General features: G+C 33.1%; 1 protein-coding gene across 5 annotated transcripts in view; it reads right to left on the reverse strand.

Annotated features, from left to right (window-relative positions):
* The window catches only part of TOP2B (DNA topoisomerase II beta), a 61,563-nt gene that overhangs the window by 16,598 nt on the left and 22,727 nt on the right, over positions 1-22,238 (reverse strand). For all 5 annotated transcript variants that reach the window (XM_036332774.1, XM_036332773.1, XM_036332775.1 and 2 more), the window contains exons 5-25: positions 20,502-20,647; positions 19,543-19,640; positions 18,435-18,647; positions 15,262-15,435; positions 13,749-13,850; positions 13,527-13,664; positions 11,751-11,889; positions 11,268-11,425; positions 11,003-11,128; positions 10,131-10,241; positions 9,731-9,836; positions 8,125-8,234; positions 7,701-7,793; positions 7,495-7,609; positions 5,738-5,859; positions 5,388-5,536; positions 4,613-4,844; positions 2,792-2,926; positions 1,715-1,915; positions 499-694; positions 263-354 (exon numbers count right to left, since the gene is read on the reverse strand). In XM_036332774.1, coding sequence (XP_036188667.1) covers positions 263-354; positions 499-694; positions 1,715-1,915; positions 2,792-2,926; positions 4,613-4,844; positions 5,388-5,536; positions 5,738-5,859; positions 7,495-7,609; positions 7,701-7,793; positions 8,125-8,234; positions 9,731-9,836; positions 10,131-10,241; positions 11,003-11,128; positions 11,268-11,425; positions 11,751-11,889; positions 13,527-13,664; positions 13,749-13,850; positions 15,262-15,435; positions 18,435-18,647; positions 19,543-19,640; positions 20,502-20,647 — 2,956 coding nt within the window. The remainder of the gene's footprint in view (positions 1-262; positions 355-498; positions 695-1,714; positions 1,916-2,791; positions 2,927-4,612; positions 4,845-5,387; positions 5,537-5,737; positions 5,860-7,494; positions 7,610-7,700; positions 7,794-8,124; positions 8,235-9,730; positions 9,837-10,130; positions 10,242-11,002; positions 11,129-11,267; positions 11,426-11,750; positions 11,890-13,526; positions 13,665-13,748; positions 13,851-15,261; positions 15,436-18,434; positions 18,648-19,542; positions 19,641-20,501; positions 20,648-22,238) is intronic.

A 22,238-nucleotide genomic window follows, 5' to 3' on the forward strand; every position in this document is an offset into this window, starting at 1 on the left:
GAGACTGAGCTACCTTCTCACACCTGGAGTCATTTCTCCAGGCCCTGGTTGAGTCACACTGGCCAAGTGCTTTGTGGTGGGTGTGCACTGCAAATTCCTGTACTGTATCTGTTCTGTGGATAAACAGAAGACTTCAGTCTCCAAACAGACAACTTAACACCTTAAGCAGTACTAAATTTAAATTTTAAGGGTTGGGTTTTTTGTTTGTTTTGGAAGTTGCTTTTAAAAGCTTCTCTGAATGTCTTGTTCTGCAAATGATTACCTTTTCTTGTGCTTCTTTCCAGGCTTTCACTGGGTCAGATTCATAACCTCTCTGGACTAACATTTGAATCAAATCTTTCTTTGACCTATTCTCTATGTGAGGGAAAAATAAAGTTAGGATCAAGAAAAGAGATTCAATTTGTATTTGTTTATATTCTACTGATAAAAATGTCTTCTATTTAATAAAGATTTTTTCCATTTTAACTAATGTTTAAATTTTTAAAAGTTGTGTCTTACCTATGGTAATTTTCCCTTGTATCTTCTCTAAAATGAAACGAGCTTGATTGTTAAGCTTTGTAGATTCTGCTCCCAACATCCCTACAAGCCACTCCTTACGTAAACCATAATAACTTAATCGTAAATCAAAGAATTCTTTCAAAATGTCTTGCACAGTTTCATATTTCTTCAGACATCCCATATGATCAAAGAGTACCTAATAAGCAAAACACAAAATTTTTGAAGATTACATAAATCTGTACTGGTATTTTTAACTTATGTGACATCTACAGTATTTAAAATCATAATACACTTATTTAAACACACACTACCCCTAAAAGCCAAAACTACTAAGTACATTTCTGTAAATATTCCTTTAGTGACTCTAAGAAACTGATGAACTCAATTCTCAAAACTGTGAAAATATTTTAAATAAAAATATTTCTGAAAGATAAATATAGGTTCTTTAAAAAGGTTCTTACTTAATGTGGCTATAAAACCACCTAAGAAAAAAATGTTTTCAACTAAAAATAAACATATTCTATCTTTAACTTTAAAATTTTTAAACCTACAAGTCCTCTCTCCTATATACTCAATGCATGTGCATTTGCCTCTTTGTTTTTATAATTGTGCTATAATTCACCCAAACTTCCTTAATTTTTTTTTTGAAATTTTATTTCTTCTCTATCCTTTTACTTCTTTTTTCCGTCAGCTTTTCTTGACATTTTTTATGGTACTCTTTCTCAGACACTGTACAATTACTCTATTTTTCTTTTACTCTTCTTTAAATCTAAAAGCTAATGGGAATGGATGGGGATGGAACAAGGGTAATCATACATATTAACTTCTTATCTTCCTCTACAACTATATATAAACACAAATACACAAGTTTAATAGGGCAGATTGGAGTTATGAGGAGATAAGAACTTCATAATTAAAATGCTAATGGGACAGGCATAAGGCAGATGAAAAGCCTGCAACAATCAATCTCATAACTAACTTTTAGTCAGTATGTGCATCCTGAATGTTCAAGCACAGATGCACAAATGCACAGTTGGGATTAAGAGTAATAGATAACAGTAGAGGAAAAGAAATAAATGTACAAAAAATGTATGGGGGGAGAAGAGGGAACTGTATTCAGAGTTAACTATAGCCACTCCCATCATGAAACCAATTACAAAAATCCAACATATGGCATGCGAGAGAAGTTAAATTAATAGCAAATCTTAATCATTACCATGGAATTACAAGTAAGAGTAGTTTGAAGTTTAAAAACTTTGTGCAATCCAGCAGCTTCTGCTTGTGCTAGTTTCTCTTCAGTCATTTTCACCACAAATTTCACAGTTGTATCAGTATGATATTCTTTATAATCAGAAATTAATGCTGGTGTTTTATCTGTTCCATTTAGCATAGGTTCTAAAACCTGTTCTTTGTATACCTATAAAAGATTTAACAATAAGTAATGCTTTTCATGACACACTCATGTTCTCATACCACAAGACATGCAATTTTTAAAAAATTATCAGTTCCTGTGGGGGGTAGGGGGGAGGCAAACCTCCATCACTGTCATCTCATGCCCAGTCACTATAGAAGACAGTATATGGTCATCTCAATAGTGAAAGAAGATATGCAAGATAATGGTTCTGATCTGCTAATACTCCACAAAGCAAGGGAAACGCTGAGGGTATAAAGACAATGAGGGAACTGTATTCAGAGTTAACTATATCAACTAGAACTGACAAGAGAAGACATGCATACCTTTAGATTTGTAACAGTTGATACTGACATGAATATTGGCCATATTTATAAGGGTTCAAAACTATTTCTTACATACTCTTCTAGTCATTTCAAGATAGACAAATAGTCTCTTTAAAGGGTAGCTTAAGCCTAGCTTTCCTAGTGGTTGAGCTTGGACCTATGAACCAGGAGGTCGCGGTTCAATTCCCGGTCAGGGCCTATGCCTGGGTTGCAGGCTTGATCCCCATTGTGGGGCATGCGGGAGGCAGCCAATCAATGACTCTCTCTCCTCATTGATGTTGCTACCTCTCTGATCCTCTCCCTTCCTCTCTGAAATCAATAAGAATATTTTTTAAAAATCTAAATGTTGAATAACTGAAGCTAAGTTAAAAAAACTTTAAAATTACATTTAAATATTCAAAGCACAAATTCAATAGAATGGTTCAGAAATGTATACAGGAATTTTAAAACACTATACAGACTTAAGGCAAACAAAGATGGAATCATGCATATTCTTACCAGAAAGAACTACTTAATGCAATCCCTCTTTACAGACAGCTCACATACTTATACTAACCTGTGTCCAAGTCCTAACTGGAAGCTCTGTAATCTCTACTGTGTTTCTATCCACCACAAAAATTTCACCACTGACTGCATACTGGTTCTGACCAAGTTCTTGGATGGTTCCTTTAAAGTTTTTGTAGTTTGGAAGCTGCAGAGAAAAATAAAAATAACTTAAAGCTTTCACTTCTGTCCTATGTGCCAATACATTTGAATGCTTCGAAGTCTGTGGTCTACTGCTACTGACAGATAAACATGACTGAAACTCAATTCCTCATCCTCCATAGTCCCTCTCCAAATTTAAAAAAAAAAAAAAAAAATCACTCAGTCTTGAATTCACAGCTTCTGTTAAAATAATCTATTCCCCAATTGCAAAACCTTAGAATCATCTTTCTTTGTCTTCCTAGAATAGTACTTTTTATCCCCTAGCTTATTGTCTCCACACCTCCTTTCCCCCTAGATTAATAACCCTTTCATTTCCAACTGCTTGGACATTACTTTGAAAGCCTTCCCCAGTCTTTACCCAATCTAACACTCTACCATTCCTCCAATGATTTGCCTTCCAGAGTACTACTCTTCTTCCACATTTGCTTGAATATTTTGAATATTCTTACTTTCACTCACTCTATCCAGCAGCCCTAACACATATTAAGCTCCACACACCCCATTCACTTATATAAATGTAACTCATCTTTCTCAGCCTAATTACAAGTGCTCTCTCTCCCTCTTTTAAAATTCATATTTGTTATATCACTAAGAAGTTGGGCATGTAGCACAGGACATTTCTTCTGGCACAATGAGCAACTATCTTTTGTCCCTGCAAACTTCATGCCCCAAAGTCTTGTGTTGACAACAGATTATCTTTTTGAAGACAGAGATCACAATTTTTTCTCTCACCACTTAGCACGTTATCTCAAAAATCAATAAATTGGTTAAACAGATCGGTAAATAAATAGATATATTAGGTACACAAGAAGCACTGGTCAAATACATGGACTAAAATACCCTAAAAAGTATCTAAAAGGATGAAAATAAATGCTATAATCATAAAGTAGTTTGATGGCTTCTGTTATAAATATTTTTGGTAATATAAAGTATTTAAGGGGGAAAACATTTTGGGTAAACCTGAGTAATCATACACATAATCTAATTTTTGTTTTCTTTTAAAATACAAAAATGAAATAAAACTTGGCGAGAAATACATTAAAATATTAAGTTTGTTTCTACATGGTGGGTTTATTAAGTACATTTCCCTCTTTGCTTATTTATTTTCTACAATGAGCACTACCATTTTGTAAGAAAAATACAAAATAACCTTTCCTTAAGTATCATGAGAAAAAGAAAATTTCCAGATGATTTTAAATCATGTGGAACAGTGATAGACACTTTCTTGAGAGGTTTCTCTTGAGTGGCGTTTTGGGGAAGAACTAAACACAGTGAATGGTATAAGGGCAAAACTAAAAAATATCAGGGATACATTAAAATATATACAATGTGTTGTTAAGCATGGGTCAGTAGTTTAGAAATATATGCTAAAGTTACATAACTTTGTCATAAAAACATTATTCTTTATATACTTTAGATACGAAAGCCTGAAATACTGAGTATTTGTATATTTCAATAGTGTTTCCCCATAAGCCTTATCTCTAGGTCCAGGCTTTTTCCAGCTTGTATCTTTTACAATAAGCACATCTCAAATTGTATACTAATAAAGTAGTTATTGTCTATAATATGTTCTAAAATAAAAATGGTTCCATTACTTTTTTAAAATGACTGGACTTTGTAGTTTACACGTTTTTTAAATAAACAATATAAGCAACAAATTCTAAATAATTACCATGGGATGAGGATCCAAGCCATCTAGCATTCTTCTGACATTGTTTACAATTTCCCTAGCATCATAGTTGGGTAGTTTACAAGCCCATCCAGTACCAATGCCCTCAGCACCATTTATTAAAACCATAGGAATTATGGGAATATACCACTCAGGCTCTACCCGTTGATTGTCATCATAAAGGAACTTAAGCAGGTTGTCATCTACAATAGGAAAAAGCCGTCTTGCTAAAGAGCTAATAAAAGAGAAAAAATATATGGAAAAATGTCATGGTTTTTGGAAATAAAATTGTATACATAATTAAAAACTACATTTCAAAAAAATATTTTTAAAAGAGTGCATTTTTAAAATTTTGAGAACACGTGCTTCACAGTAAAACTGACCTAGCCTTATTACCAAATATATTTCTCTGAGGCATAAAGCTAGAATAAGATAATCCAATTTTACTTCCATACTTACCTACCTAAATTCTTAGTATTGATAAATAACTTTTTAAGAATTTCCTCTTACTCTGTCTAAATCACAAAACCCATCTTCAGCCTAAAAAGTGAAGTTTTGGGTCAGAAAAATCCTACATTCATTAAGACTGGTTTCACCAATAATTCATAAAAATTTATATCAACAAACTTCCTTCTATTTACTATCAAATAATTTAAAATATTTAACCTCAACAGAATCCCCATTGATACTTCTCCATAGTTACAATTCTATTAACCATTTAGTAAGTTCCAATAAACTTCAAATAGAGCTTGATACCATTATATCAGCAAGCTGTTACCTTAACATTGTGAAAATGTAACGAGGGCTTGCAGCATCTTTGCCACCATGTAGCCGAGTTCCAAACTGACCAATAGGCTGAAGCAAGTTAATGTTGTTACTTCCCACAAAGTTCTGAGCCAAATTCACAATAGTCATCATCAATGCTTGCTATAGAATAGAAACAGAACATAATATTAATATTCTAAACTTTAATTCGCTGTAAGTATTCCCTAATTTTTATTAAAATCCAAACTCAATTCTTTTACATTTTCAAAGACCTTATAAAAGAAAAAATACTTCATTATGCTTCATTGTCATTCTTCATGTCTGTAAGCACAGTTCTCAATTGATTCCAAACTTAATTCTTACTTCTCCATGATGATAAGCAGACATCTCAGCAACAGATCCAGCCAACTGGGCAACTTTTACTTCACGTTTGTCATTCCTTTTGAAACAGGTAAATAAAACTTTTCGTTGGCCTGGTTTAAAGCCTATTTTTAAAAAAAAAAATAATCCTCTTTTAAAAATATTATCGAAAATATAGTTGTAATGTTTCTTTTAGTGACAAAAATGTCCTATATAGTCAATAAAGAAAAGGAAAGATATAGTTTGTTTTTGAAAAATTACTGACTAAAAATAATTGAGATTCTATAACAAAGTGGAATATAAACTAACATGTTTTGATATCATTTCAATCTATTCCAAAAATGAAGTACCAATTGAAAGACCACCTTTTGGTCTTAAACTGCTCAGTAGCACTAAGCTTCTTTCATAGGAAATGCCAAACACCCACATATCCAAAATGGCAGTTGTAATTAAAGGAGCAGCAAACCATCAATAAGTCTGAAACTATTATTCGAGTATCCCAAATCAGGATAGCCCTTACAAATGAGAGATGTATGTGGTAGTTAAGAATGCAGGGTTTAGATTCTTACTAATCTGAATACTCTTCTTAACTAGGCCATTTATCATGTGCCTTTGCACAAATTACTAAACCAGTAAACTCAGTGTCCTCATCAGTGTAATAGAAATAATTACCTTCCTAATAGGGTGATCATAAGGATTACATTGAGATAATGCAAGCAAAGCACTCTGCTTCCTTAACATTCTTCTTGTTCTAGACCAATGAGCACAGTAACAAATTTTCAGTATATGCTAGCTATCATCATCATCATCGTGGGCCCAAAGCATTGTAGAAACAAGAGGATGATAAACATGGTCCCTTTCCTTCAGAATTTTATAATCTAATTGAGAAGGCAAAATTAACACAAATAAAATAATAGGCACAAAATTACTGACACAGTTTAGGCATCTGAGACCAGTTTAGACTAAAATTGTTAGGGAAGACATCATAGAAGGGATATAACTTAAAGCTAGAACTAGATGGACAGGTACAATCATCTGCTATTAGTTGAAAAACCAAGGAACACAAAGATCAACTAACTTGCTAAAAGTTATAAAATGAAAATTAAAAAGTGCTATATAGAAGACCAAAATGTGCCGAAACTGGTTTGGCTCAGTGGATGGAGCATCGGCCTGCGGACTGAAGGGTCCCAGGTTCAATTCCAGTCAAGGGCATGTACCTGGGTTGCGGGCACACCCCCAATAGGGGGTGTGCAGGAGGCAGCTGATCGATGTTTCTCTCTCATTGATGTTTCTAACTCTCTATCTCTCTCCCTTCCTCTCTGTAAAAAATCAATAAAATATATACTTAAAAAAAATAAGACCAAAATGTGCTCTAATCACAAGGTAGTTTATAAAGTTTTATTTTGTTAAGTAAAATAAGTTAAAGTATTGAAATCTAAAGGTGTTTTTAAAATTTAGTCCCTGATAAATATTTTAGAACTTATCAAAATCCCATTTTACTATTTATTTTAGGAAGTCTGCAATCAACTTGGGTCAAGAGCTTTTAAAATTTGCCATAAGTTAATTCTCCTGAAAAAATTCAAAAAGGGTTTTAAAATATTCAAATTAAGAAATATAAAATATTTCAGTCCTATGAAAATATTTCTAAAACAATTTATGGATTTTAAGATTTATTATTGAGATGACTTAAAGCATATGAAATTAAGTTATACTCAATAATGTACAAAAATGAGAAAAAATTTGAAATGACAGCTACTTACCATCAACAAGAGATGGTATAGACCTTTCATTGTCTGAGTTTGAGAAGAGAATCAATTCTTTGTTGATGAAATCATTGTATGTCAAATGCTTTGTTGCTGTGCCATATAAAAATTGCTAAGAAAAAAGTTATATAGCAATATTATCATTATGACTGTATCAGTTTTAGTCTCTTTCTTCCCCCAGATCACCACTCCGTATGACTAACCTCTGGTAATCCATGTAACCTACGCTGTCTCCGATCTTCCATAAAATTTGTTAACCATTCTTTTCTGTCATCAATCTTCTTTTTACTGAATGCCTGAAAGATTCCAGGAAATTATTTCACATATTACAAAATAATTTCATTATAAAATTAAAAGTTATAAAGGCAAAAAACATTAATTTCTGGGAAATTTGGTTTTTCCAATATGCTTTTAATCAAAAATATACTTGAACAGAGGTTTTTCAATGAAAGAACTATGAAAACAGGGCATAATCAGGGGCATAGGTGCGAGAAAAACACTAAAATTGACGAGTTTGGGCTTTAGAATTCAAAAGAGACTGATTGTAGAAAACCCAGACTGGGAAGAAAGGTATAAGAGGTAGGGGGATGGATATGAGAACAGACTTTTTAAAATTTGCTTTATTACCAACGTAATGGCAGCATCATCCTCAGGCCCAGCATATCTAAACAAGATGCGGTGCCTTTCCATATCAGCAAAATATTCCTTTGCTTCTTTAGCTGTACTGGTACCCAACCCTGCACAATTTAAAAAATAAAAATGAAAATAAGCGAGACAAAGACAAATACTGTAATAATATCACTTAAATGTGGAAACCAAAAGAATGTAGAACTCAAAGAGAGAAGAGATGGTGGTTTTTAGAGGCTTGGGAAGTGGGGGAAAGTGAAATGTCTATCAAAGAATACAAACTTGCAGTTAGAAGATGTTAAGTTCTGGGGATCTAATGAACATCATGGTGCCTATTATTAACTAGAGGTCCAGTGCACAAAATTTGTGCACAGGTAGGGTCCCTAGGCCTGGCTGGCGATCAGGGCTGATCGGGGCCTTCCTTCCCCCAGCTGCTGGCTGCCAGCTGGGGCCTTCCTTCATTCTGCGCCCCCCCCATGGTCAGTGCACATCATGGTGAGCGGTCGAACTCCTGGTCAGTTGAACTCCCGAGGGGACAATTTGCATATTAACCTTTTGTTATATAGGATAGTGCTATACTGTATACTTGAAAATTGCTGAGAGTAGATGTTAAATGTCCTAAAAAAAGAAGGGTAACTATATGCGGTGATGGATATGTATATGTATATCAACTCATCATGTTGTATACCTTAAATACATAAATTTTTATTTGTCAGTTATATCTCAAAAAAGCTGCAAAATATTTTAAATGAATCATGAACGTCAATGATTATTTAAAACCATTATGTGAAAAGCTAATGGATCAAACTGGCAACACCTGGACCAACTGATTAATTTTTGTGGAAAAAGAAAGACAAACCATATATTACATGCCCCTAACATAAGTATACAACACCACCTATTAAATGTTTTTGCTACATAAATCTAATCTTCATCTGATCAAGCCTCCAATGTATTACCAGTTATCATAGAATAAGGGGCAGAGGAACATGCTACATATTTAAGGAAACTATAGGAATGCTCAGCAAAATACAGAATGTAAAATTATACAGGACAAAAAAATCCAACTTTTTGAACAAATAAATTACAAGAAAAAATATAAAAAGAGAAACAATATACTAAGATTTTAGAAACTTATCAACCAGACGTAATGTGTGAACCTTGTTTGGACATTGACTCAAAAAATAAACAAAACAAAACATGATAAACATTTGAAGTACAAGCAGGAGAATTTTAACACTGACTATTTTATTAAAAAAAGATATGAAAATGGTATTAAGGACTTTTAAAAAAACTCTTTAAGTGATACATATTAAAGTATTATAGGATAATATCTGGAAATTATTCCAAACTAATAGGATGGCAATGAGAAGAGTTTAGATAAAACAAGATTGACCATGAAATGGTAATTGTTGAAGTACATAGGAAGTCCATTATACTATTCTTTATACTTTATAAAATTTTCCTTAACAATTATTTAAAAATCAGCAACAGCTAATTTTAAAGTCTAAAAGAGACAAAATTTCAAAATATTTTATAACACTTTAATAACATACATTTATGTCACTAGTTATTTTAAATTTTTTAAATATTTTAAAATACAAACCTTTGTAGTATTTTATTTTCCAGGCTTTCTGGTTTTCTATATGTTTTTTCCACTCATCAAATTCAGGAATACTGTAGAAGGAAAGTTCTTGCTTATTTTTGCTTGCCTTAAATTAATAAAAAAAGAAAATTAGTTTTTCTGCTACCCTTTAAGCCAGGGGTCCTCAAACTACGGCCCGCGGGCCACATGCAAATACAAATATTGTATTTGTTCCCGTTTTGTTTTTTTACTTCAAAATAAGATATGTGCCGTGTGCATAGGAATTTGTTCATAGTTTTTTTTTAAACTATAGTCCGGCCCTCCAACGGTCTGAGGGACAGTGAACTGGCCCCCTGTTTAAAAAGTTTGAGGACCCCTGCTTTAAGCAAACAGTATAAAAACATATTAATGTAAGTAGTACCTTTACAATTGGAGTAATGAACTCTTCAAGAAAACCATGCTTCAGAAGTGATGGCCAATTGTGGTGGATGAAATTAATAAGCAGACCTTTTATGTGAGAACCATCTTGATCCTAAATAAATATTAGTAAAGAGAGCTATAATAGTTTTATGAAATATAATTACTTATATAACCAAATTTTTAAATATCTGAATGCAGCAAAGAAGCAAAATTCCATTGAAATAGTTTAACCAGATTTCACTAAAAGACGGATTTAAGAATGGAAATACAATAAACATGGTTATAATGCAACTTCACTAGGCAATGTCCATGGAGAACAGGTATTCACAAGTCTTCTTTTGACATAAAAACTACTTAACACTATAAGCAGCTTTTTTAGTTGAAGATTTTTCTGTACAGATGTTTTTCATTAGAGGACATAAGAGAAAAGCAGCTGGATACATATATTTCATACTTTTCAATTTTCTAGTTCTTCCCTAGTTACTGCCATTTTACTATTCAATCCTCCTACTATTTGCGCATCAAAAATTACGCATCATATAGAAATATATTAATCATTATCCTATTTACTCTTTCATTTTCTTTCTAAGTACAGGTATGCTTCAACCCCTTAATACTACATGTGTTCTACTCTTCTCACATTTATTATATTTTAAAACATTTTTATAATAACTAACCAAAAAAATGGTTACTCGTAAATTAGACAATGTAAAATGTGCTTCACACAAACAGTGCCATTAAACAATGTTTTCTTCCCCATTGATGTACAATCACTTTCACTTGTACTATCTTGGAGTAAGTCTCATAAAACAAACATTGAAAGGACAATCTGAAAAAGATGAGTTTTAAATATGTGGCAATTTTTAAACTAACCTGATCAGTCATAATCATAATCTTTCCATAACGTAAAGTTTTCAGAGATTCTGCATCATCATAACTTTTCTTGTATTGTAGACCAACTATTTTAATAATATTATTTATTTCTGCATTTTCCATGATCTGTACATAAAGAAAAGGAATTGAAAGTATTTTACATTTAAAAATTCAACAATTTTAGTAAAGTATGAAAATGTCATATATGTGTAAGTGTGTGTGTATATATATATATATATATATACATATATATGCAAACATATACCTGTTTATGAGAAGCTTCCCGTACGTTAAGAATTTTTCCCCTGAGTGGAAAGACTCCATATCTGTCTCGCCCAATCACACCTAGTCCAGACACAGCCAGTGATTTCGCAGAGTCTCCCTCTGTTAGTATCAGTGTACACTCCAGGGAATGTTTGCCACCTAGAGAAATTTAGAAAGACATATACTCCACATTCCTCAATTTTACTAATGAGAAAAATGAAGCCATAAAACTTAATAATCGCAATGATGATAGTGAAAGACTGTAACAATCATCTCACGTTATGCTTAGAATAGTTTAAATGTTGTATACTTTATTGAATTCCTACCCCCTGAAAATCAGTAATATGTGGTGCATGTAGCAATTTTAATGAAGTGAAATTATACTCTGAACATAAAATCCTACTGTCTAGCTGTATGTGGAAAATGAAAATATAACTGGACAAATAAAACCTTAAATATATATAATTTTTAATCTAAATCTTACCAGCATCGTTTGCATCATCCAATTTAGGAATACCTTTGATTTTACTATACTTTACTGATGAACACTTCTTGTTCAGCTGAGTCTGAGCCTTAAATTTCACCCAGTTCAGGATACTTTCTACAATGCCACAATTAGAGGCCTAAAAATGAAAGCATAATGAATGATATACAAACAAGCCAGAAGTTCATACACTTACCTAAAATGAACGTAATACTTGTTACCCTATACAGTTATAGGGCAAAACAATAACAATTATAATTATTTGCACTAGTAAATTTTATTCTAACTACAGTAAAACTAACTCTGACAGTTACTATACTGAAATATAAAAGCATGAAGAAAAGATTTTACTAGATATGAAAAAATTATATTCTAATAAACTCCATGAGAAATATACATATCTTTGCTCAGAAGTTCATTTTGCTAAAATTAACACAGTTAAGCTGATCCACCCTTGAATTTACCAGCTTGTAAATTCTATTCACTGACATTTCTGATATCTGTCAATACAAAAATGTGAATCTTGAATTCACTATGACAAATAAAAAATATTAAAATAAAGGAAACATTAGGATAAATTCAAGAACTTACGAATAGTTCTTATTCTTTAAAAAGTTTGATAATGAGCATTTCAACATTGTAAATAGTGTGTCACTCAGCAGTTAATCAACATGTGACCACATGTTTACCAAAAAGAAAATAAAGTGAAGCAGCTCCAAGTGGAGTTATTTTTCATCATCCTGGGTAGTTTGATTTTAGGTGTACAGAAGAGTTTTTGGGAATGTTTGAGATATAAAAGAGGTGAAGTATATTACCAAATTTAAACTTAATCTTCCAAAAATGAGAAAGTAGAAAATCTAAAATCAAATCAGTTCAAAATGAGAACTTTTATGAGAGCACAAATTTGGGAAAGCATTAACATAAGGTCATTTGTATTCTGAATCAATTATGAACAGAATTAAAAGTACTATTTTCATAGGCCTTCAGCTATAATCTAAATTTGTTTTTGTTTGTGAGAACCTACCTTTAAAATTCTGATAATGGAATTTGATAAGTATGTTACCACTACCACACTTACTCCTCCACCAAATTATAAATTTCCAAAGAAGAGCTATCGTTTATTCATCTTTACATTCCTAGTGCAAACATACGTAAAGGAACTTTACATATGTTTATTAATATGTTTTTGAGGGTACTGCTGAATAAGGTAACTGAGGCAAATCTTACTTATAAATAACAGATTATGAGAAGCTATTAGCAGTCGCAAATCTTGGTTATAAATCTAAGATTCATTATTTATTTGTATTCTCACCTTGTATCAGAAACGTTAAAGCAGCCTAAATAATTATGTGCAAAGTAAAATAATTTTAAAATATGAAGAATATAAAAAATTCTGTTATACATATGTTATCACAATTTTTAAAAAAACAACTACACAATGGTAAATATCTAAACATAAAGTTGAAATGAATAAAAAGATTGAAATCAAAAGTCCTAACAGGACCTGAACACCTATTGGGGGAATATCTGGCTTTATAATGACCAAAGCAAAGCTACAAACACAATTAATTAAAAGATTACCTATTTCAATTCTTGGCAAAATAACCAATTGTTTAACAAAATAAAGTTTACCCTTTGAAGTTTGCAGAATTAAGTGTATTAGTTTGTAGTATAACTATGCCTATATCTAGTTAATATAAGAAACTAATCACAAATAAAATAAACTACTTAACTTTCAATAAAAACACACTGAAAAATAATACAAGTTTTACTCACTGCTTTGAAAAATTTTTCTGACAGTTGGCATTTGGACCCAAAACTTTTGGGTTGCAAAGTCATGTTTTCCTTAGTCTGAGAATCAAAAGTTGGGTTTTCAATAAGGCAATTAATAAAAACCCATATATGGTTTTTTACCTGTTGAAAACATACCAAAAAAATAAGTCAACATCAGAACTGGTATTATTTACTACTTCAACAGAATACTATAGCATCACTTACTTGAAATGGTTTCACTGATACACCAGCTTTGTTCTTTTTCTTGACTACTTCAATCAGTTTACCAACAACTTGATCTACTACATAATCCACATGCCGTCCACCCTAAAAAGAAAAAAAAATACAAAATCTTCTATAGTAAGGTAGCAAAATACTTACGTATTCATTTTTCTAAAATGAGTGTTTATCTTTACAACTTTGTGCAGTCAGTATTATTAAACCCATTTTCCAGAGTAGTAATATGAGTGTCAGAATAGCAGAGTTGGGATTTAAAAAATAAGGTCTCTTTGGTCATAGAATCAATTAGCCAATTTTATACAAAGCAAAAACAATTTTTAAAAAAAACTGACATGGAAGTGAGAATGAATACTGGGGGTGATAAATGACACAATAGTTAAACTTAGGGACTGTGGCAAGCATTACCAGTTGTCCATGCAATATCCACTTTCCCCTTTTACTTTATTGACAAATCCAAATTTGTTTTAACTGGCAACATGCCCAATTACAAAGATTCTACAATCTGGACTCCTTGCAGCTAGAGGTACCCACATGACACAGTTCTAGCCAAAGATGTTAGGAGAGGTCTACTGGATGGGGCTTCCAGAAAAACTATTCTGTTATACATATGTTATCACAATTAAAAAGGGAGAAATTTAGTTGGCATATGCATTTTCCCAACCTAATTCTCTCTCCCTAGGACTTAGAAATGAGGCATGGAAGTGCAGCAGGCAACTTAAAAGGCATGAGAAAAAAAGCCATATGCTAAAGGTGGCAGGAAAGAAAGCCAGGGAAAGCATAGGTCCCTAATGACACTATGGAGTCATAGTACTGAATTAAGACTGCCTACCCCTGGTTCTTAGATATGAGAGGAAAAGTAAAACTTTTACATGTTTACATTAGGTTTCTATTACATATAATAAAATGCAATCATAATGAATGCAGGATTTTTGTTGACTAGAGAAAGTGATAACTAGATTATTAAAAAATTGAACATTAAAAATATTAAAACCTGAAGAAGAGTGACAAAGTGATAAAACAGTACTTTAGGTTATTCTAGGGATACATGTTTGCTTGTATTGCATAATAATACTTTGGTCATGGATAGATGCTTTTAAATGGGAAGAATTTCATTGATTTTTTAAATCAAAAAACCTAAAGAAGAGGGTTTAAACGCCATAGAATGACCATCCTAAACATACTCATCTCCTACTAGTCTTTCTTCTACATCTTAAACTCAGAACACAGTATAAGGAATTTATCATTGTAAATTTCATAAAATATAAATGTAGTCAACTTTAAACATTAATAGTATAAACTTATTTCTCAATGGATGTTAAATTATAAGACAGCTATTTTACAGAAAATAAATTTTCATTTTCATAAGTCAATTCCGATTTCACCAAAGCAGATTTGGAGTGGTTTTTTTGCTGTTGTTGTTATTGATCTTGTTGTTTTTAATGAAGCATTGTTCTACCACTTACTTAGAAATAAAAGATAATTAACATACTATACTTACTTTTGTTGTTGCAATGCTATTTACAAAGCTTATTTGCTGGAATCCTTTTTCACTCAATGTAAGACAAACATCCCATCTTTCATTTGCAAGTTCATGAATAACTTTCAGGGCCACTCCAGTTTCATCCAATTTGTCTTTCACATAAAGATCTACATAACTGCGAAATCCATTTACCTATTAATTTGAAAAACAATTACAATAAACAATCTAATATTGGCAGCTCAACTAGGTGAATGCCATCGGATACTCTCAAACTTTCATTTCCCTTACTTCACAACAGCTTATGTGGCAGATCCAAACCTTCATGACTTTCCCCTATTCTACTCCTTGATCCCTATCCTCAAAAAAAAAAATCAATTAATTCTCTATGTACTTGATAAAGAAAGGTTATGAAAGGATAGCTAAACTGGTAAATTATTATAAAATCTTTCAAAAGTTTAAGTTTTTTAAAATAACAAAGTAGACTTCCACTTTGAGTTCAGACATGGAAGAGGGCTAGAAAAAAAGAAAAAGAATAAGCTTGTGCCCTTATAAAGAACTGGTCAGACAAACTGATATTTTATAAACCCTCAAAAAATTGAGATCACAGACCATCTGGCCATCCTGAGCCTGAAGAGAGTTAGGAGTCTGTAGGAGACACAGAACCGAAACATTTGCTTAACTAGGGCAGAAGCTGCCTACTGTCATATAAGCCAGAAGGAACATTAAACCAGAAATTTTGACAAATTGCTATAGGACAAGTGTGGACTAGTATGTGTGTGTGAATCCCCTGAGGGCTATATTATAAAGGGTTCCTACTCTTTTGCAGGCTTTTCCTCCAGGAACCCCCACAAATTCTCACAGGGAAGAGAGAATCTAAAAAAAAAAAAAGTTTCCCCAATGGTGCTAGCTAGGGGAGGAAAGCAGGAACCACTGGGAATTCCACCCAGACCATTTCCCTTACCAATAAAACCTTAATTTGCCAGGGGAAGGATACTGCTAGAGAGCATTGGCAAAATATCACTGTAGCTGGAATGAAGTCATTCTGCCCTGCCTTACCCCATCCCACCCCTTAATCATTTAAGTTTTGTTTTTTTAAAGGCATTCTGCAGAGCAGGAAGCCTCAAGAATACTGAATGAGAATACTGACAGATACCTGCTGCAACTAGGGAAAAGAATAGAGGGCAAAGGAAAAATCTCTGCCTCTAGAAGAGGAATAGACATATTTGTAAAGGCTAAATACACAGGCCCATTGTGTACTCCAATCTGAAACTTTATCAGACATAAGTAACCTACTACCATGCTAACAGGCCTCCAATAATAATAGTGGGTTTCAGCTGGCAGAGCTACAAGAGACATAGCCTCCTTGAGGGGCAGCTCAAAAGGAAGGCCCAAATCAAAGAGAAAAAAACAAGAACAAGGAAGAATTTGAAGTCTCTGTTGCTTATAGCAACAACAAACCTCAACACCAGTAACTACAACAACAAACTGCAAACACATCCCATTTCCTATATAAATTAACATAAATCCTCATACTAAAGCTTATTTACTCCATATCTACACTATACAACATAGCTGTTTTTCTACAAAAACTTATAAGGCGTGCCAAAAGGCAAGAAAAAACAATCTGAAAAGATAAAGCAATCACCAGAATCAAACTCAGATTATGTCACAGGTATTTTAACTACCAAATAGGGCATTTAAAATAACTATGATTCATATGTTAAAGGCTCTAATGGAGAAGGGTAGGCAACATGCAACTTTAGCAGAGAGATGGATGCTGTAAGGAAGTATCAAATGGAAATGCCAGGAATCAAAAACAGAAGACATAGAGAATGCCTTCAGCAGGCTCATCGTAAACTTGACACAATAAAGAAAAAAATCATTAAAATTAAAAGAGGGCATAAAGTAATTAAAATACCACTTCATCTTAAAAAAATAGGGCAATAGAACTTAAAAAACTGAAACACAAAGAAAAAGAATGAAGAAAGCAGAGCAAAACATCCAAGAGCTTAGAACAATACCAAGTAGTATAACATGTGCATAAATGAAATACCAGAAGAAAAAGAAAAAACAGCACAAAAGAAATATTGGAAGAAATAATGGCCAAAATTTTCCAAGATCAGTAACAGACAATAAACACCAAACGAAATAAATGCAAAAACACACATACACACACAAACCCATATACACACCTAAGCATATCATACTCAAAGAAAACAAAGACAAAGAGAAAATCTTCAAGGCAGCCAGAGGAAAATGAAACACCTTACCAACAGAGGAAGAAGGATATGAACTACAGCAGACTTCTCATCAGAAACCATGCAAGCAAGAAGACAACAGAGTGACATCTTTAAGTATTGAAAGAAAAAGAAATGTCAACCCCAAATTCTGTATCCTGTGAAATTTCTATTGTCTTTGAAAGTGAAGGGAAACAAAAACTCTCAGACAAACATAACCTGAGAGAACTTATTACCAGCAAAAATGCCCTACAAAAATGTTAAAGGAAGATCTCCAGGCAAAAGGAATGTGATTAAAATCAGAAACTTAAATCTACACCAAGAAATTAAGAGCACTGGAAATGGAGTGAATGTAGGTATTGTATTTTTAATTTCTCTAAGAGATAACTGAATGCTTAAAGCATTAACAATGACATCACTAACTGTGAAAAATTTCTGCAATCATTTTCTCAAATGTTTCTTCTGCCTCGTTGTCATTCTTCTGGTATTTATAGCATGTGTAAAAATGAAATGTATGATGGTAATGACACAAGAAATGGGAGGAAGATTCTGAAGATACACTGTTAGAAAGTCCTTTCACTACACATTAAGTGATCAATTATTTGAGGGTAGACTCAAAGTATTTACAAATGAAATTGTAAAACCTAGGGCAGACACTAAAAAAGTTTTAAAAAGATGTATAACTAAACAGAGGTGATAAAATGGAATCATTAAAAAATGCTCAATTAAAACCAGAGAAGGTTGAATAAAAGGAATTAAGAAACAAAGAACAAATACAATGAATAGAAAACAGCTAGCAAGATGTTTTAATCCAAATATATCAATAATCAGTTTAAATTGAATCACTGAAATATACCAGTTAAAAGAAAAAGGTAATGATGTTAGATTTTAAAACATCTAACTATAAGATATCTACAAAATGACAAAGCATTAACTATTTTAGAAGATACTTACAGGCAATTTCTTTCCATTAAACATGACCTTGACCCCTTTGCATGAACCAGCCAAATCATAAGCTCTTCTGGTCATGAGGGCCACAATATCCTTGTCAAGTTTTTCCATCTTAAATTTGGACAGATCTGGTTGGAATGTTATGCATGTGTAATCTTCCCCATCAAAATGTTTAATTTTGGCTTCAGAAGTCTTCATCATATTATTCATCCATGTCTTTAAAAGAAAATACATTCAAATATTTCTATGTTTCTATATTTTATAATACGTAAAGACTCAGCTCATGAAATACAATTACCACAACTATATACATTTTTCAGCCAATCAACAAACCTAACAAATCTTTGAGCCTGATATTAAAGATTAAAAATTTTTAAATATTATTATAACAATCTCATGTTGAAAATAACCAAAATAAATTGCACAACTTGATACATAGTTAATAAAATATCCTAAGTTTTTCATCACGACTATATAGAATTTTACAAAAATAAGGTATTATGCTTGACTGAGAAATTTATTTACCTTATGTAAAATTTCACTCTATTTTCAAAGGCATACAAGAGTAAAATAAAATTTTAAAATATTAATTTCATGAATCAACTAGAGGCCCAATGCACAAGATTCGTGCAAGAGTAGGCCTTCCCTCCCCCGGCTGCTGGCACCAGCTTCCCTCTGGCACCCAGGATCCAGGCTTCCCTCTGGCTGCCGGCACCCAGGCTTCCCTCATAGCCCCAGCTTCATCCGGAAGGTCGTCCAGAAGGACATCTGGTCTAATTAGCATATTACACTTTTATTATTATAGATGAGGAAGTTTTAAACATCCAAAGTGGATATATTTCAATTATCTTTGAAGTTCAGGGCATTTTCACTAAAGCTTTACAATGTTCAAAGAAAAGTCTGTTAAAGCATTTTAAGGGAATAGGAGAAAGACAGGCTTATATAAAATCTCCCAGACATTCTAAAGTCTTTTACACTGTGATGACATGCTTAACACTTAAGAGTGTGTGTGTGTGTGTGTGTGTGACTGCAATTTACCTAAGGTATTATCTTAGCAAAGCAACAAAGCATGATTATTTTTAAAAAGCAATTAGATACATATTTATCATACCTGTTTAAAACTATGTTTGTATTCTTTGCAAGCAGTTTCTACTGTAAACTTTGTACTGAAAATATTACAAAGTTTTGCACCATAACCATTTCGACCACCTGTAAGAACAATTAAATGTGAAAGGTTTAAAGAAAATGATGTTAAAGAACTTTAACTTACCTACCAGAGGACAGGTCTGTTGCAGTAAGTTTTACTTACTGCACTACCTTAACTATCATCAACTGAATATTTCAGAATACAAACTTTTTCATTTAAAGAAAATTACAATTAAAATTTAGCATATATATAATTATATAGCATATATATAATTAAAGTATGTATTTTGTACATACTTTATCTTCATCAAAGTTTTTTAAAGTAAGCTTGGTATCTCCTATAATCCAGTAAATATATGAGTATGAAATTTAAACTTTCTATCGAAGTCACTTCTCTATTACAAATTTTTAGTCTTTGGTTTTAAACACACAAAAGAAAACAGTATCAACCTACTTGGTTAACATAATAAGACAACATCTGGTTGGTCAAAGCATTTTCAACTCTATTTACAGAGTCTAATTTTCAATCTTAACTCTCTTAAAGAAAACAGTTTAAAAGTAATTTAACTGATACCAAAAGACATAGTGTTTATGCAATACCAAGCTCTCATATATAGGAATCACAAATCTTACTTTCATCAGTAATTCAAAACTCAATCTGTCATCCTGGTTAGAGTTTCAGGAGTTCTAACATAAATCAATGTACTATAAATTAAGCTTTCAAAGTATCTGGCAGGGTATAATCAAGATAATACTTATATAGGATAGTTTTTCATAGATATTAATTCTGAAAAGAATTTTTCTCACAACAAAACTTCACAGGTTTCCTCTTCTGTAATATTTTATATAGGAATAATAAGAGCTTTATGTTGAGAGCAATATTTTTTAATAAAATATCTAGCCAGCCATTTAGACTTTCTTTACCTGTTACTTTTTTCTCATCATCGTCATAGTTACTGGATGTTAAAAGCTGTCCAAAAATTAATGCAGGAACATAAACCTTCTCTACTTTATGTTCGACTACTGGAATGCCTTTCCCATTATTCCAAATGCTTATAATGTTAGATTCACTGTAAGTAAACAAACAGAGATTAGGGCTTAAATAGTTTACAAACATTTATTTCCATCAAAAGTAAAGTAATACAGAATAGCCCTAGCCAGTATCGTTCAGTGGATAGAGCAGCGGCCATGGACTGAAGAGTCCCAGGTTCAATTCCAGTCAAGGGCACATACCTCGGCTGCAGGCTCATCCCCAGCCCTGGTCGAGGCCCATGGAAGGCAATCAATTGATGTGTCTCTCTCACATCAATGTTTCTCTCTCTGTTTCTCCCCTTCCTTTCCACTCTCTCTAAAAATCGATGGAAAAATATCCTCAGATAAGGATTAACAAAAAAAAAAGAACAGAATAGCCGAAACCAGTTTGGCTCAGTGGATAGAGCGTCGGCCTGCGGACTGAAAGGTCCCAGGTTCGATTCCGGTCAAGGGCATGTGCCTGGGTTGCGGGCACCTCCCCAGTAGATGTGCAGGAGGCAGCTGATCGATGTTTCTCTCTCATCGATGTTTCTAACTCTCTATCTCTCTCCCTTCCTCTCTGTAAAAAATCAATAAAATATATTTAAAAAAAAAAAAGAACAGAATAAACCTGATTATGAGCAAAACATCAGTCATTGCTAATTGAAAGACACACTCATCTTTCCAGAACATACTTACTGAGGACACACATTTGTATCCCTTAAGTTATAACTCTAATTAGGATCACTAAGATCTGCAAGTAATAGTGCAAAATTTCTCAGGAAAAGAAGCTCTTCTCAACTTCCCAAAAAACAGTAAAAAGCAGAGAAGCTTTTACCGTAAGAAGTCAGCCAGAGATTCCGTTTTCTTTTAACACTAGAGGCCCGATGCATGAGATTTGTGCACTGGGGTTCCCTCAGCCCAACCTGCGCCCTCTTGCAGTCTGGGACCCCTCGGGGGACATTCCTCTTGCAGTCCGGGGCTCTCGCAGTCCAGGACCTCTGGCTCCTTACCACCCGCCTGCAGCAGAGGAGGGAGAGGCTCCCGCCACCACTGCTGCGCTCACCAGCCCTCAGCCTGGTTCTGGCTGAGCAGTGCTCCCCCTTTGGGAGTGCACTGACCAACAGGGATCAGCTTCTACGTTGAGCGCCTGCCCCTGGTGGTCAGTGCACATCATAGCGACCGGTTGTTCTGCCATTCAGTCAATTTGTGTATTACACTTTTATATAGGATATAGGATAAATTAGCCATGATCTTCCTGCTTCATTCTACCAGTATACCACTTGTAAACCACAAGCTCTGAAAAGCCAGCAGCCATAGTCATTTTCATTTTATACCTAACTACTGTAGCTGTACAGATGAAAATAGGATGGGCAGCTTGAACTGTACTCCATTCTGTTGCTAAATATTAGAAAGCGGTTTGTATTGTGGCAATCATTGTCATAAACTAATTTTAGTGGTTTTATAATATGTAGATATTACCAATTTTAGGTCTTTTTAGATTTTTCTATCACAAAAAAACTATACATTTTAGCCCTGAATTGTATAGAATAGAGCAGAAATGGCGAACCTTTTGAGCTCGGCGTGTCAGCATTTTGAAAAACCCTAACTTAACTCTGGTGCCGTGTCACATATAGAAATTTTTTGATA

The sequence above is a fragment of the Myotis myotis genome, unplaced genomic scaffold (assembly GCF_014108235.1).
Source record: "Myotis myotis isolate mMyoMyo1 unplaced genomic scaffold, mMyoMyo1.p scaffold_m19_p_13, whole genome shotgun sequence".
Lineage (NCBI taxonomy): Eukaryota > Metazoa > Chordata > Mammalia > Chiroptera > Vespertilionidae > Myotis > Myotis myotis.